The sequence below is a fragment of the Schistocerca gregaria genome, chromosome 7 (genome assembly GCF_023897955.1).
Source record: "Schistocerca gregaria isolate iqSchGreg1 chromosome 7, iqSchGreg1.2, whole genome shotgun sequence".
In the NCBI taxonomy this organism is placed as follows: Eukaryota; Metazoa; Arthropoda; class Insecta; order Orthoptera; family Acrididae; genus Schistocerca; species Schistocerca gregaria.
Window position 1 is genome coordinate 47,593,649 of NC_064926.1, and position 17,899 is coordinate 47,611,547.

General features: G+C 40.8%; 1 protein-coding gene across 1 annotated transcript in view; it reads left to right on the forward strand.

Moving 5' to 3' along the window:
* LOC126281444 (RNA cytidine acetyltransferase-like) overlaps positions 1-17,899 on the forward strand; it is a 95,366-nt gene that overhangs the window by 66,293 nt on the left and 11,174 nt on the right. Inside the window, exon 17 of the mRNA XM_049980413.1 lies at positions 16,824-16,996. Within this exon, the coding sequence (XP_049836370.1) occupies positions 16,824-16,996 (173 nt within the window). The remainder of the gene's footprint in view (positions 1-16,823; positions 16,997-17,899) is intronic.

Sequence of the window (17,899 nt, forward strand, 5' to 3'; positions counted from 1 at the left end):
CTAACTGACACACCTGTCGCCTCTATAGGTACAGTGAATTAACCTATATGAATTTTCAATGTTGTAAAGTCCTTTTTGAAACACCCTGTACTTTCAGAAAAGGTTTCTTAATTTGATGACTTAAGAAAGACATCCATTTCAATTTACTGGATACCCATCACACATTTGTTTGTCTGCCAGAAGTCGGCCTAGGCGCTACAGTCCGGAACCGCGCGACTCCTACGGTCGCAGGTTCGAATACTGCCTCAGGCATGGATGTGTGTGATGTCCTTAGGTTAGTTAGGTTTAATTAGTTCTAAGTTCTAGGCGACTGATGACCTCAGACATTAAGTCGCATAGTGCTCAGAGCCATTTTTTTGTCTGCCAGATAAATTGCGATAAATACGTCATTTTGTACGGAGATTGTCAGTATCTCTTGGTATGACTACAGAACACTATTTCAAGTTCATAAACCAAGAATATGAAGGGGCACAGACACTGTTTTATTTCAGAGTTAATTTTCAGAATATAAAGATAAGATAGATACAGAGAAAACAAAATTTGCAGAATGTGAAGATAAAATAGATACAGCACAAACAGTGCACATAGCGAAAAAGACTAATAGAATCACAGGTTCTTGTCTGCCCACCCAATTTTTTCAAATAACAATAATGTAAGATTGTTTTTATTGTTGTTTGTAATATTATTGACATTTGGTGTACATATCGTGCTGCCATCATCTTATTAACTGAGTGGTAATTCTGATGGTTACAAATAACATTATGAGATATTTCAAACAGAATGATTTTCTCCGTGCTTGCCAGCGTTGTTGCAAAAAAAAGAAATTGGTCCTGGAACACCCAATTTGCACCTTTTTCAAATGAAGGCTTGAAGGCAATTAGGTAGACATAGATTTCTTGAGTTCTGAAAACCATTTGACTGAGTATCACATCTGTGCTTATTATCAAAAGTATGATCATATGGGGTATTGAACGAAATTTGTGAGAGGTTTAAGGATTTCCTGGTAAGGACACAGCATGTCATCTTTGATTGGAAGTCATCAACAGATATAGAAGTAACACCAGGAGTGCTCCAAGGTCATTGAAATCACAGAACTGTCAAAGTTCCACAGAAGTTTGTTTTTATTTAAATTGCAACCAGTTTCAGATATTAATTCTTGCACTTGGCCACTTACACAAGCAGTTCAGCCAGTGTGCACATATTATGATGTGATGGTAGGACTTAAGTGTGTAGCTTGTTAATAGACTAATATCCGAAACTGATGGCCATTTAAATAAAAACAGACTTTGATGGTCTTGTAATTTGCTGCCTGTTGCCACCCAGCATGCTGGAAGTGTGTGCTCCAGTATGTTGGGACCTTTTGCGTTCAAACTGTATATTAATGACCAGGCAGACAATATTAATAGTAACCTCACACTTTTTGCAGATGATGCAGCTATCTGTAAGGAAGTAGTGTCCAAAGATAGGCTCGGTCATAGGTATGGCAGGTGGCAGACATCAGTTGCTTTCAGTCTATCCCACTTTATACCAATGCTCATGTGTTTGTTTGACTTTTGGGGAGAAATCACATAAATGTTGAAAATTGCAAATTATGTCTGTCAAGCCCGCCTACAAAAATTCAAGAACCAGTGTTAAATGAAGAATCAAGAGATATTGTTGAGCTCCCTGTGTGTCACTCTCGTAGGGATCATGAACACATAATAAGACTAATTACAGCATCCACAGAGGCATTTAAGCAATCAGTCTCTCCATGTTCCATATGCAGTTGGAATGGGAAGAAACCAAACATATTGTACCATGCTAAGTAACCACTGCCATGCATTTCGTTGTGGTTTGCAGGGTATATGGATACATAAAAAATCTACTCAGCAAGCAGCAGCAGTAGAATACACATACAAAAAGGTTTAATTCACACAAGCTTTCAGAGTCAGTGGCTCCTTTTTCTGGCAGAAGAGCTGAATGGGGAAGGAAGAGGGGTGAAGGAAAAGGACTGATGAAGTTTAGGCAAAGGGGTACAGTTTAAAAGTCACCCAGAGCTTTGGGTCAGAAGGGGAGACATACCGTATTTACTCGAATCTAAGCCGCACTTTTTTCGGTTTTTGCAATCCAAAAAACCGCCTGCGGCTTAGAATCAAGTGCAAAGCAAGCGGAAGTTCTGAAAAATGTTGGTAGGTGCCGCCAGAACTAACTTCTGCCGTCGAATATATGTAGCGCTACACAGGCATGCTTTGTAGGTACAAAGATAAATACTGGAGCCAAAACCTCTGCGTCAGTAAATAAATTTAAAAAAAGTTGGATGACGAGCTTTTTTTTCTCTGCCCGAGTTTCAACCACTACATTTTCATACATTATCCAACAAGGTAAATACAAATTCCGTATTGTTCATCTTCGAATGTAGCAGAATTTCAATGTACTACGAAAATCCGACTGGCAAGACTATTTGGGATGTTCGTCAATATGGCCAAATCTATGTTCTGAATTTTTTCCTACCTGTGAGAAGAGATGGTTGCTAATAGGAACGTGATGAAATGTGAATCACATACAGTATTCTCTTTGCCATAAGAATAATATGAACATAAACATTTTGCCATGTATTCTTTCGTGTTTGCTGCTATCTCATTTAAATCCTGTCTCCCTAATAAACTACGAAACTAGAGTGAGACAACAGCAAACGCAGAAGAATATACGTATTGTGTCATGTTTATATTCGTATTATTCTTATGCCTAATAGTGATACAGTCAGAAATGAAGCACAGCAACTGACTAGATTTTTAAATCTAAGATGACTAGAATTTCTGTGCAGAATTTGATGTACTAAAGAAGCGGCCGCAAAGATTTTCAAGCGGAGAAAAATTTTCGCCTAACTCTCGTTCAGAACATGTTCTACCATAAGCAGTCTATTATTTGGTTCGGATTGATCTTTATCAAAGAAAGCAGCAGTGTAAGTAACAACAAATAGCAGTCTCTTGCCGTTGTTTCTCTAATGAGACGATTCCTCTTTTTTTAATTGTAAGCGGCGGTAGCGCACAAAAGCAAGCCATGCCGCGAGTGGCGACAGGCCGTAAACACACACTATAAGAATGCGACAAACAATGCATGACACAGTCCAGTAATGCATTTGCAGCTTAGAGTGGCGTAAACACCTATAACAAAGAAAACGGCATTTATCAGATCAAAGCAAAATAAGCAATCAATTCAAACCAGACGAAGCACGTGAAAAAGGAAGGGTACCCGTATAAATACGGACGGAGTGCCTGATGCATAGCAAGGGTTACCTGGTAAAGCTTAACTGTTAAGCTAACGACTCGAACCAAACTACTGTAGGTGTATCGTCATTCATTCGGCCTAAATTGTGTCTAATATTACAAAGGACCTACTTTGTTTCGATTTGGAGGTGCGGCCTAAAACGTTTCTATCTCCTTGAATTTGCGTCTCAAATTTCAGGTGCGGCTTAGATTCGAGTGCGGCTTAAATTCGAGTAAATACGGTACCAGTTGAGATGAGAAGGAAAGACTGATTGTTGGGGATTGCACCATACGAGATTTGAGAACCTGAGAGCTTAAAGGTGGAAGACAGGGTAATATGCAAGACAGAGATTATTACTAAAATGTGCACAAGTTAAAGAGTGGAAAGCTAAGTGCATTGTGTGCAATAGAGGTGAGAGTTCCTTGTATGTAATAGAGGTGAGAGTTCCTTGTATGTAATAGAGGTGAGAGTGGGAACGGGAAAAAATAGACACGTCAGAGAATGAAAGAAAGTAGAAAACTAAAATGGAGTGAAGAAAGAAGCAATTACTGTGAATAAATGCTGAGATGGCAGGAATTAACATAAATTAAAGCCAAGTGGGTGAACCTAGGACGTGTTGTAGCGATCGTTCACACTTGTGGTGTTCTGAGAAACGAGTGTCTGGAGGAAGAATCCACATGGTGCATGTGGTGAAACAGGCACCGAGGTCATGAGTTTCGTATTGGGGAGCATGCTTTGCATCAGAATATTGAGTGATGCTGGTATACGCCCTCTGCCTATGCCCATTCAACTTGACTGATAACTGGGTGGTAATCGTGCTGATGTAAAAATCTGAACAGTGTTTATATAACAGCCAGTATATGACATGTCGTTTCACAGGTGCCTCTCTCTTTGATTGTATATGTTGTGCCAGTTACAGGGCTGGAATAGATGGTGGTAGGAAGGTGCATAGGGCAATTTCTGTAAAGAGTCTGCATCTGAACAAATACATTTGCCTCAAATACCAAGGCTGTGTGGGACAGAACATTTGACATGGGAAGCATGGCAACTGTCAAAATGTAAGTGCTGTCCGGTAGTAGGTATAATGTGGACAGGAGTGTGTAGTTGGCCTTCAGTGAAGATGAGATCAACATCAACAAAACTGGCATGGGAATTAGAATAGGACCATGAGAAATTTAATTGGGAGTGAGTGTTTAGAGATTCCAGGAATTTTAACAGGTCAGAATGTACCCTCGGCTGATACCAACAGGATGGTGCCACATGTCTCGAGTAACCATGCCTGACATTGACTCATTTTTCCCCAGCATAGTGATTTCGAAAGGACTGTGGCCCTCAAGGTCAACTGATTAAACACCACCTGACTTTTTCTTCTGGTATGGGCTAAGAGGCAAGGTCTACATGAACAACTTGGAAGATTTACAAGAGAACCTCATTCATGAAATCCAGACAGTGACATCAGAGGTTCTGGCAGCACCATTGAAAATCTGCAGCATCTTCATCAACTGTGTTTAATAGTTGAGGGTACTCACTTCCAGCACCTTTTGTGATTCACCTTGATTTTTCCGATGAACAAGGAGTGACATGCACATTTCATTTCCTGATTTTTATGCAAAGCCTTTAAGTGTAATTTCAGCAAATGTTTATTTGTGGGTCCTATTTTGAGTGGGACATCCTGTACCTAATGCTCTAAATTAATTCATACAAGGTAATAGTCAACAAATATAGCTCTTTAAGATTATTAACCCTTTCACTGCTATAGATGTGCTCTCTGCATTCCATACTGAGCACAGATTTGATGTGGCTGTACTGCTTACCAAATGCTGATACCTGTGCTGAGGAACAACATTCCAGCCACTGTGAAATACTTATCGCCTGATTTTAAGAAAACTATTGATGGAAAAAAATTTATTTTCGAACATTTTACTTCTGGATATCTTCGCTCGATTAAGGACCAAATTTCTTTTCGTTAAGTTACTGTACTGTGTGAAATTAAGTAAAACATTGTTTGTGGTTTTAAAGAGTTTACAGAGGTAAAAATATGTTTCATATGGTTGATTTCAGCTCACACGTTACAGTATATGAAATGTATGTAAGGTATCAGAATTTTATTTAAAGTTGAGAGTAGTATGGTATCTCATTTTGTTCTCAAGTTACTGATTTTTGTGTGTGATGAATGGTCACATGCAATATGGCCATTTCTGTTCCCACAAATTGGGACTTATGTCATCATAACTGTCATTATATTTCATAAATAATTCAATATATTGAAACAAGACTTTTTTCAAATGATGGCACACAAAGAGGCACATATGTGGTTTGATAAATACTCAAAACTTTTTTATTCACTGAGACATGGAAGTAACGTGTCAGTGCCAGTGAGAGGTCGGTGGTTCAGGTCACTTCCAGACATCAATAGCACTGTAAGGAAACCCAAGCAGCATGAGTATACACATCTACAACACCTGGGGAACAGCGGAGCAGAACAGGTATACACACCCACACCAGTGATAGGGTTAAGGAAATAATGGTAAATAGTTACATGCATGTCTGAAAGAAGAGAGAAATAGTTATATGCATGTCTGAAAGAAGATAGACTGTCACTGTTGAGCAGTAGATCTATACGTACCACAGCTGGTATCAAGAAAATCACAGTCAGCAAATTAATTTGCAAAAGTAATTGGTACAGCTATGGTTCATTAACAGTGTCTGGCTTTCAAATGAACATGTAAGAATTACAAGTCTAGGTGACCACACAATGATAACAATATTGGTATTGATTCGTAGTTGTCTCATTCTCCCTGTTACAGGAATCCAAGTAATGTTGAGAGCATTAAGTGATACACTTAGTGGACTACAATATAAATATGTAGGTAGTGTGACACGCAGGAGTAAGGGTCTGTTTAGGGAGCGTGCATAGGTAGCCGCAGGGGTTAAGGCGACCACTCGCAATGACTGGGAAATCAGAGTGAGTTTTGGTCCAGCACAAATCTATATATGTATGTACCAAATACAACTGATCTTGAAAAATGGTAAATAGTAGAACTTCTTGGTCCAGAATGAAATTGTTACACAATCTTTTGGAAGGGTAGACTGCCGCACATCACGTGGAGGCAGTATTGAGGTACAGATAGGTGCAATGAAAAAGAATGGTAGAAGCTTTCCAGCTTTCAAACAAAGTCCTTCTTCGTAAGGAGAAAACTCATATACGTTCACAGAAGTCACACACATGGACACTGACTCTGGGCATTGAGGCCTAACTTCGAGTATGTCTGAGTGAGCAGCAATTTAACTTGTGAGGGTAGTATTTTAAGGAAGAGATGTGGGGCGGGTAGATTGAAGATGTAGCGGGTTATGGACAGGGTACCCTACAAGAGCTGTCTGTTGGAGTGTGCAGGGACATGGTGGCAACAGGATAGGGCAGCTAAGTGCTGCATTGGGAGACCATGCTTAGGCGAGTGAAGGAAGGGGCAGGAGGGTTAGCAGGAAAGTAAAGAAGGAGAAAGGACTGTGCACATAGCAGCCCAACTCTGTCCCCACCGCATCTCCGAATGCTCCAACAGGCAGCACTAGCATCTTCCTGCAACTCTACCCTGCTACATATATTCGACGGCAGAAGTTAGTTCTGGCGGCACCTACCAACATTTTTCAGAACTTCCGCTTACTTTGCACTCGATTCTAAGCCGCAGGTGGTTTTTTGGATCACAAAAACCAGAAAAAAAGTGAGGCTTAGATTCGAGTAAATATGGTAATTCCAGTGTGTCGGGAGATGGGGCACACACCCTCTCTCCCATACTGCTGTCCTTGAGGATAATGGTGAAGTTGCCAGTTTTGAGTGGATGAAGAAAACAGTGTATAGGCTGGGTATCAGAAAGCCTTGGAAAGTTTGTAAGGGGTTGGTTTTATGGGAGTGGTGCTTAATCATACTGAGTTTGCCAGTAGAACAATTCGAAGCATGTTTGCTGATTGAAATGTTCTGATATTGGATATTGAAATGATTTTTCCAGTTGGTATTGCTTGATAAGAAAATAGTCTTTAACTAGGGCAGCATTATTGAGCTTAGACTTAATGCTAAAAGTGAGTTACTTGGGTAATATACTGCAAGTTAAAAAAGAAAAATAATAGTATTCCATATTTTGAGAGGCAGTAGTAGTATGGACCAAAATAAAACAAAAATTTTTGGTAGCATATCTGGAGATTAGTGCTCTTGTAGGCTGTATAAATTTAGAGAGAAACTGTCTAAATCGCAATGGTTATTTGATTTAAAATGACCAGTTTTGGCCTAATCTTAGGCCATCTTCAGAATAACATCATCAGCTGAAGTTGACAATCTCCAGAACAGTCAATAAACCTCAGTGAGCAGTTTCAGGATCTCAACATGGCTTAAGACTAGGCCGAAACTGGTCATTTGAAATAAAATAACCTCTATGATCTAGACTGTTTTTTGCTAATTTTGAAAACAGAAAAGTATATACAGATGTTAAACATGGTTCTATGGCTTACAAAGATACATCAGTCAACTGCAAATGAACTAGCTAGAATGCAGTAAGAAAATATTGATCAGACAACTTAAGGACCGTACACAGCTGTTGCATCAGCCAGTCTGCTTTAAAATGCATATCTTGAGGGCTATGAGTGCTATTGTGAAACACATCTACTGCAAGGTCTTTGCTATTATAAATGATGCATATGGCTCAAACTCAAGAGCACAAATAAACTATAAACATAGGCACTTCACATGCTAACGGTTGTACAGGTGTTAAATATGGTTGTGCAGCTTCCTAAAGATACATCAGTCGACTCCAATTGCACTTGCTACAATGGAGTAAGAAAATATTGATCAAACAACTTGAGGAACTCACACAGCTGATGAGTCACTCCAGTCTGCCACCAATTTGCCTGATCTTTCCATAATTCCCAAGCAATCTGATGAAGTGCATGCAACAAATCGGGCATCTATAGCAATATGGGCGTCTGCTGTGATTCACTTATTATTAAGTGTGGTTCTGTGTCCCCCCCCCCCCCCCCCCCTCCCTCCCCAATACATCCATGCGGAGCAAAGGCTTTGTTACAATTGATAGTTAGTCAGGAAGCACAAAACACTGAAAAGTGAAGCTGAGGTTTGAGTTGCTGCTTATAACAAGTAGTAGTACTTTTCATGGGAAGTTCATAGTAATGTACTCTGAGCTTTAGCTGGTGATTTTGAACTATTTATGAAACAGAAGGAAGTGATTTTAGGTGCACATTTTAATTTATATATTTAGGGACTTTCCTATTTTACAGCTATAGACAAGTCCCTTATCATTTCATGTAATGTGACTTGAAACAAGAGTTACGAAAATTGGAGGTACAGCCATTGATAAAATTTCTATAAACCCACTGAGACACCAAAACTTCGTGTAAATATTTGTAATAACCTACAAGATTAACAAGTGAAAAGGGAATGAAAGACAGTAAGGTGTATTTTAGAAATACAAATTGCAATAATATAGACACTCAAAGAAAAATGTAATGTATTCTGTAACGTAGCCGACAGTTCCCAAAAAAATGTCCCAAAACAGACTTGAAAAATTTCAATTTTCCCTCCTTTTTTCCAAGCATTGGTCTACATATGAGATCAAATGCCACTGCTGCGAAACATAGCAGTTCATTTTACATAGCACAAATTCATAACACACTGTCCATTGAAAATACTGATCAAAATTGTGTGGTGCATCAGTCCTGCAGTGGGACTGAAATTAGTGGAAGATGTCAGACGATATTGCCAGCAATTTATTGGTCGTGTGGGGCCATTTATGAGCTACTTATTGGCCAAAAGAATTGATTGCATATTAGTGTCGTATGTTCTCTCTTCAATGTGACTTGTTGGAAAAAGAAAAAAAAACCTCTGAGGCATTTTAGGAACTTTTGTAAAGAAACCTGAGTTTAAATGCATGTTGTTTCATATTAATTACTTAGAAGTCAAGTTTTGTTGAAAACAAATTTCAAGAGTGTTACTCTTATGACAGCTGCACCAGAATGGAAATGTTTGATATTGAGTTTTTTTACTGTGTATAAGAAACAGTAAATCACAAACATCAACAAATAATAAGAACTAAATATTTTTTTTTATGAAATGGGAAATAATTCTGATGAGAGCGGTAACAGGTGACCACCATGAACAGACAATAAAAGTTGTAAAACACAATGACAGATGATCAGAAAAGGCAGCACTACAAGGTACAGTGAACAACTGACTGCAGTTGAGAAATTGTGAATTTCAAGTTACCCACCAGATAATGAGGAAAACAGCATGTGAAATAAAATTACAGGTAAAATACAGTGTGTGTCGAAAAGGACCTTACAACTTTGCAGTGATACAGAAGTTTATTATGATAACTTACAGGATTGTTAGATGAATCATTTTGTTGCAAACTGTCTCAAGTTTCACTTTAAAGTGTCAAGTGTCATTTTGGTTCAGTGTGACTACCATTTGTGACATGGCAAACATCCCAACAGTAATCAGCTTCTTCCGACATTGGTTGCAGCTAATCGCGCATAACTTTTGCAACAAAGTTCTGCCAAGAGTAAATTGTAGAACTGCTTGGAGGTTCTTTAGCATATTCAGTGTGAAACTTGCACCAAACAATTGATGCAGATATAATTAAATTTTCCTTGAGACACTTGAGTCTTTATTACCATAGTTCATGCAGAGTCTTTTTCATGAAACCAAAACACGCAGGGAGCACGCTCTGCAACAGTGAAAGCAGCCATTGTAACTGTTCATTGTGCTGGTGCTCCTGATGGTGGAACAGGGTACTGTTGCACTACATAAATCAACCTTGAGATTGTTTGCTGCAGGGCGACACATCTATCAATTCTCAGAGTTATCTCAATAAATTTCTACATCATTCCAAAGTTCGAAAGTCCTTTTTGATTCACCCTGTATTAGGTTATATGAGATGAAACAGATAAATGAACTGTTGCCAAATGTTGGGGAAAAAGAAAGGTCAGCCAGATATATGATAGCAAAAACTGGAAACACAGGAATAAATTTGCTAATTAGTGTGATATAGCAGTTCCAATCTCCATCCAGCCAATCAGTTTTTTTTTTTTTTTTTTTTTTTTTTTTTTTTTTTTTTTTTTTTTTTTTTTTTTTTTTTTTTAGCTTCCCTGGATCGCTTCAAATTACAGTTTCAATAATTTCTTTTAAAAGGGCATGGCCAGTTTTCTTTCTCATCATTTTCTTACCCAAGTTTTGAAACAATTACTAACAAAGAGATAGAGGGGCTGGCCAGTACTTACCTCAGCTCAGTACAGCCGATAGAAACACAAAAAACAACCGAAAATTTAAGTTCCTAGCTTTTGGAATAAATGTTCCTTCGTCAGGGAGGAGAGAGGGGAAAGAAAGGGAAGAAGGGAAAGTGGATTTAGTTACTCACAACACAGGTTATGAAGCAACAGGGAAAGGAAAACAGGGAGGGTAGCAAGGATGGAGGCACGGTTGTCAGAGGGAAGCCAAAGATATTCTACTGTAGGTACTGTGCCAGCTTCAAACGAAAGAGGATGCATACAGAAGTAAAGAGGTGTATAGTATAAAGATGTAGGATGAAAAGATGCATGAATGGCTAAAGAGGAAAGGGAAAGAGGAGAAGACTGAAAAGTAAATGGGAGTGAGGTTGTTTAACGTAGGTTCAGTCCAGGGGGATGGCAGGATGAAAGGATGTGCTGGAGTGCAAGTTCCCATCTCCGCAGTTCAGAGGGACTGGTGTTGGGTGGGAGAAGCCAAATGGCACATACGGTGTAGCAGGTTCCTAGGTCCCTAGAATTATGCTGGAGGGCATGCTCCGCTACTGGGTATTGGACATCTCCTAGGCGGACAGTTCGTCTGTGTCTGTTCATGCGCACAGCCAGTTTAGTTGTTGTCATACCAATGTAAAAGGCTGTGCAGTGCAGGCATGTCAGCTGATAAATGACATGTGTAGTTTCACACATGGCCCTGCCTTGAATTGTGTATGTTTTACCAGTAGCGGGGCTGGAGTAGGTGGTTGTGGGGGGATGCATGGGGCAGGTTTTGCAGCGGGGTCTGTTACAGGGGTAGGAACCGCTGGGCAGAGAAGGTAGTCTAGGAATATTGTAGGGTTTAACAAGGATGTTATGGAGGTTAGTGGGACAACGAAAGGCAACTCTGGGTGGTGTGGGGAGAATTTTGTCAAGGGATTATCTCATTTCAGGGGTTGGCTTGAGAAAGTCATATCCCTGGCGAAGTAATTTATTGATGTATTCGAGGCCAGGATAATATTGGGTGACAAGGGGGATGCTTCTGTGTGGTCTGAGGGTAGGAATATTGTTGTTGTACGGGGAGGAATGTATTGCTCGGGAGATCTGTTTGTGGACAAGGTCTACAGGATAGTTGCGGGAGAGGAAAGCACTGGTCAGGTTATTGGTGTAATTGTTGAGGGATTCGTCACTGGAGCAGATACGTTTGCCACGAATACCTAGGCTGTAGGGAAGGGAGCGTTTGATGTGGAATGGATGGCAGCTATCAAAGTGAAGGTACTGTTGTTTGTTGGTGGGTTTGATATGGACAGAGGTGTGGATGTGAGCTTCAACAAGATGAAGGTCAACATCCAGGAAGGAGGCTTGGGTGAAATTCAGATTCGAAAAGGAGTTGAGGTTATGGAGGAAATTAAGGAGTGTTTCTTTACCATGAGTCCAGACCACAAAGATGTCATCTATAAACCTATACCAGGCCAGGGGAAGCAGCTGTTGGGTCTTCAGGAAAGCCTCCTCCATGCGGCCCATGAAGAGGCTGGCGTAGGACGGAGCCATCCTGGTTCCCATGGCAGTTCCCCTGATTTGTTTGTAGGTCTGGCCTTCAAAAGTGAAGTAATTATGAGTGAGGATGAAGTTGGTAAGTGTGATAAGGAATGAGGTTTTTGGAAGATCTTCGGGTGGGTGTTGTGAGAGGTAGTGCTCAAGGGCAGAGAGACCATGGGTGTGTGGGATGTTTGTGTAAAGGGATGTAGCATCTGTGGTGACAAGAAAGGTTTCAGGTGGGAGAGGAGTTGGAATGGATTTGAGGCGTTTTTTGCGACAAGCGCGATCTTTTTTTCGCTACTCACTATCTCTTGTTTTTGAGCAGCGTGTGTTCTTTTTCCCCTGATCTGGACATACTTGCTTGGTCTGGTCAACTTTTTTCGTATTTTTCTTATTTGGTGGTGTTTCTTTGGTATTTAACATTACCAACACAATTTCTTCCTTTCTTGCCCTTCCTTCCGTGTTTTATTCCTTCTTATGATTACTATTTTTACTTTAGTTATTTAATTTCCCTACCCGCCAGTTACCTACTATGTACCCTAATCCTATAACACATTATTTACATTCATTCCGGAAACATGCATTTACCGTAGCCAAACTGCAATCCCACATACTTTTCCTCCTTTCCTGCTTAACCTTTGGAATTACCCCTAAAGGACTTACCTTAAAAGTTCCCATCTCTGGGTGCAATTCCTCCTTCCACCAATCTCTCCTGGACTTCCATAACCTTCAATCCTTAGCCCTTACCCAACTTGTCCTGAATCTCTACACTACTTCATGTAACCACCACTCCCAACAGCTCCTATCTCTCTTCAAAGTCCTCCACCTCTCAAACCCTTGCTTGGAGAACACACTCAGGAACATCATCCTAGAAGCCAGCCGCAAACTTGAGTCCCATGCCACAGAACACCTGAAAAAACTATCCACATTGCTAGTGCAACACCTAAGAAGTGGGGTCCCCCTCCCTATCCCTCACAAACACCAACCACAACAGAACCGTCAACAAACCCCCCTCATAGCCAACAAATCTAGCCTAGCCACCCTACTCAATCTCCCCATCCCAGCACATACCCCACACAGACCAAATCACAACTATAACCACAGTCAAATGCCACATATCACCAACCCCAATTCAGTTCTAAACCTCTCATCCAGATCCCTCTCTCCTCCAGAGACATCTGTTCTATCAAAAGGCTTAACCTTTAGCCCCACACCTAAATTCAACCACACTGCCCTGGTTAAAGATCTCCTCTCATTCACCCGGAACCTCAACTGGAAATATCACTTCACTACCCAAACACAGTCCCCAAATACTAGACCCAGTGTTGAACCTTGTCTAGAACAGTTCCCACCGCCTTCTCAAAGGGATCCCTCTCCCCTCCCCCAAAACCATCCCTTGCAGACATTTCATGAATTCCTCACATCCAGTGTTGCCTCCCAGTCCTCCTTGAAGAACATCCCGACAACCCCCAACATCACCCCAGCTGAATCCCGTGCCATTAATCAGCTGAAAACAGACCGCTCTATTGTAATCCTTCGGCGGATAAAGGTTCCACAACTGTGGTATTTGACCGTGTGGAGTATGTGGCAGAAGGACTGCATCAACTCTCCGACACCTCAACCTACAAAGCTGTTACCCAGGATCCCATTCCCTCCATCCAGACTGAGCTGCAGAAAATCCTAAAAATCCAAGGTCCCTCACAAGGCCTCACAACGGCTTCCATAGACTTACTCACTCCACCTGAGCCATGTACCCCTATCTTCTACCTATTACCCAAAATCCACAAAGAGAACCATCCTGGCCGTCCCATTGTAGCAGGCTTCAAAGCCCCAACAGAACGTATCTCAGCTCTCGTAGACCAACACCTCCAACCTATCACCCACAGACTTCCATCCTACATCAAGGACACAAACCACTTCCTAGAACGCCTCAAATCCTTCCCCACTCCTCTCCCACCTGAAACCTTTCTTGTCACCATAGATGCTACATCCCTTTACACAAACATCCCACACACCCATGGTCTCTCTGCCCTTGAGCACTACCTGTCACAACGCCCACCCGAAGATCTTCCAAAAACCTCGTTCTTTATCACACTTACCAACTTCATCCTCACCCATAATTACTTCACTTTTGAAGGCCAGACCTACAAATAAATCAGGGGAACTGCCATGGGAACCAGGATGGCTCCGTCCTATGCCAACCTCTTCATGGGCCGCATGGAGGAGGCTTTCCTGAAGACCCAACAGCTGCTTCCCCTGGCCTGGTATAGGGTTATAGATGACATCTTTGTGGTCTGGACTCATGGTGAAGAAACACTCCTTAATTTCCTCCATAACCTCAACTCCTTTTCGAATCTGAATTTCACCTGGTCCTTCTCCAAAACCCAAGCCACCTTCCTGGATGTTGACCTTCATCTTGTTGAAGCTCACATCCACACCTCTGTCCATATCAAACCCACCAACAAACAACAGGACCTTCACTTTGATAGCTGCCATCCATTCCACATCAAACACTCCCTTCCGTACAGCCTAGGTATTCGTGGCAAACGTATCTGCTCCAGTGACGAATCCCTCAACAATTACACCAATAACCTGACCAGTGCTTTCCTCTCCCGCAACGATCCTGCAGACCTTGTCCACAAACAGATCTCCCAAGCAATACATTCCTTCCCGTCCAACAACAATATTCCTACCCTCAGACTACACAGAAGCATCCCCCTTGTCACCCAATATTATCCTGGCCTCGAATACATCAATAAATTACTCCGCCAGGGATATGACTTTCTCAAGTCAACCCCTGAAATGAGATCATCCCTTGACAAAATTCTCCCCACACCACCCAGAGTTGCCTTTCGTCGTCCCCCTAACCTCCATAACATCCTTGTTAAACCCTACAATATTCCCAGACTACATTCTCTACCCAGCAGTTCCTACGCATGTAACCGACCCCGCTGCAAAACCTGCCCCATGCATCCCCCCACAACCACCTATTCCAGCCCCGCTACTGGTAAAACATACACAATTCAAGGCAGGGCCATGTGTGAAACTACACATGTCATTTATCAGCTGACATGCCTGCACTGCACAGCCTTTTACATTGGTATGACAACAACTAAACTGGCTGAGCGCATGAACGGACACAGACGAACTGTCCGCCTAGGAGATGTCCAATACCCAGTAGCGGAGCATGCCCTCCAGCATAATTCTAGGGACCTAGGAACTTGCTACACCGTATGTGCCATTTGGCTTCTCCCACCCAACACCAGTCCCTCTGAACTGCGGAGATGGGAACTTGCACTCCAGCACATCCTTTCATCCTGCCATCCCCCTGGACTGAACCTACGTTAAACAACCTCACTCCCATTTACTTTTCAGTCTTCTCCTCTTTCCCTTTCCTCTTTAGCCATTCTTGCATCTTTTCATCCTACATCTTTATACTATACACCTCTTTACTTCTGTATGCATCCTCTTTCGTTTGAAGCTGGCACAGTACCTACAATAGAATATCTTTGGCTTCCCTCTGACAGCCATGTCTCCATCCTTGCTACCCTCCCTGTTTTCCTTTTCCTGTTCCTTCATAACCTGTGTTGTGAGTAACTAAATCCACTTTCCCTTCTTCCCTTTCTTTCCCCTCTCTCCTCCCTGACGAAGGAACATTTATTCCAAAAGCTAGGAACTTAAATTTTCGGTTGTTTTTTGTGTTTCTATCGGCTGTACTGAGCTGAGGTAAGTACTGGCCAGCCCCTCTATCTCTTTGTTAGTAATTGTTTCACATCTTTATATGAGATTTTCCATTAATTAGTTCTTACCCAAGTTTGTAATTCCTCTCTAATAATTTCTCTCTAATGGCATAGTCGTCTACAGGATGTTGAACCTAAATTGTCTTTGCTGCCTTTCATTCTCAAATTTCTTCATTCATTCTCATACCATCCTCCTTAACCACCCCTCCCCCCCCCCCCCTCCTTCCACTCTCTTCTGAGTACTCTCGCCATATATCTTTGTGGTATCTTGGGCTGACTAATCTTGTTTAGCTGTGTTTATTAAATTTTCCCTCCATTTTTTCATCTTGATTTCTTTTCTCTGTTGGTCTGTTGTTTTCCTTAACTCTTATTCTGTGTCATATCACTTAATGTTATATGAGTTTTAGTCCTAAGATGTCCTATTTGACTATTGTTTTTTTTTTTGTGCACTTTATGTTAATTTAATGTTAAATATTTTCTGAACAGCATGGCTTGCAGTCAATTTCAATAATATCTTCACTAACAATGTACAGCTGCACCAATATTTTGTTTATCATTACCTAGGCGTGTTTTGAGGTAAACGCATTACCAAAATATGCAGGATTAAAAGTGCTTACATACATATGTCATGCTAAAAGCCAGTGTATAATAGTTAAAATATGTGATAGTTAAAAATTACTTGCACCATAATGTCTGTGCATAAATACTGTTAGTTCTGCACATTTTTGCATCTGACTGTTGACACAAAGTTTTTATCCAAAACATTTCCAGAAGTTAAGAAACAAAAATTGGTGCAGCTATACAGTGTTTGAGAAGATTATGTCATTCAAGAATTACTTCCTTTCATTCTTGTTGCCAGCTGTTTTATGCTGTTGACCACAGTTCCTAATCAATTATTTCTATATGCATACCCAATTTCCACTCACTGTTATAAATTTTGAGCTTATAGTTTTGGGTGTTTCATTAGGCTAGAACTCAATTTTCTGTCCTGCATATTTTATACTTCTTTTTCAATGTGGCATCCATATTTTGTTATTTCAGATCTTACACAGCGAGAGCTGGATTGCTATGTCACCAAATATGACATCAAACGTCTGGAAATGTACTCCAACAATCTGGTGGACTACCATTTAATCATGGATCTCTTGCCTATGTTAGCACGCCTTTATTTCTTACGGCAAATGGGAGATACTCACTTATCAGCAGTACAGTCGGTAAGCAACAGTTTTTAGTGTATATCACTACTGGAAATTTGTCTGAATTTTATGAAGATTTATAAGAATGGTGCTCCTTTATTTACAATAGTTGAGAAGGAGATTGAGTTCAAATGTAGCCACATTTCTCTTGATGTTGATCCATGTTAAATACATCACAAAGTTAAAACCACAGACAAAAATATCTGGAAAGTGCATGTGTCATATTTACATAAACAAACTCCATCCTCAGGCCCTCTAAGGTCCATTAGTACCAACCAACTGCCATGTCGCTCTCCACCAATTGTGTCATTGGATGTTGTATGGAGGGGCGTGGTATCTGCACACTGCTCTCCTGGCTATTGTCAGTTTCATTACCTGCAGACACTACTACTCTGTCAGGTAGCTCCTCAATTGGCAGCATGGGGCTAAGTGCATCCTTTTCCAGTCCTCCCACCAGGAAAAAATACCTGACGGTACCGGAAATTGAACCCACGCCCTTCAAATGGCAGCCAGCCATGTCGACCACTCAGCTATGGAGGTGGACAATATTGTTTTAAATGATTAGTAACTGTGAAAAAACTTTGTGAAATACATTTATTGAGTGTTCATCAGGAGGTTGTTCCACATCAAGTAGACCAATTTTAAGAAACTTACCCACATGACTATCTCCAATTTGAATGAAATTTTAATGGTGATTTGCTAATTACTGCAACTAAACTGTACCAAATTATTTCAGTTTTGGCTGAAGTTAAGAGAGTTTCAGTTTTTCTCTTTCTTAAATTTGGCTCAACTGTCATAGAGCTTAGAAATTTTTCAGCCCTCCACTGAAAACCTCCTAAGACATATAATTTTTGCATCTTGAGCTCAACTTTGGCACAGCTTATTTCTGCTCATTAGCAACCGTTCATGAACAACTTTATT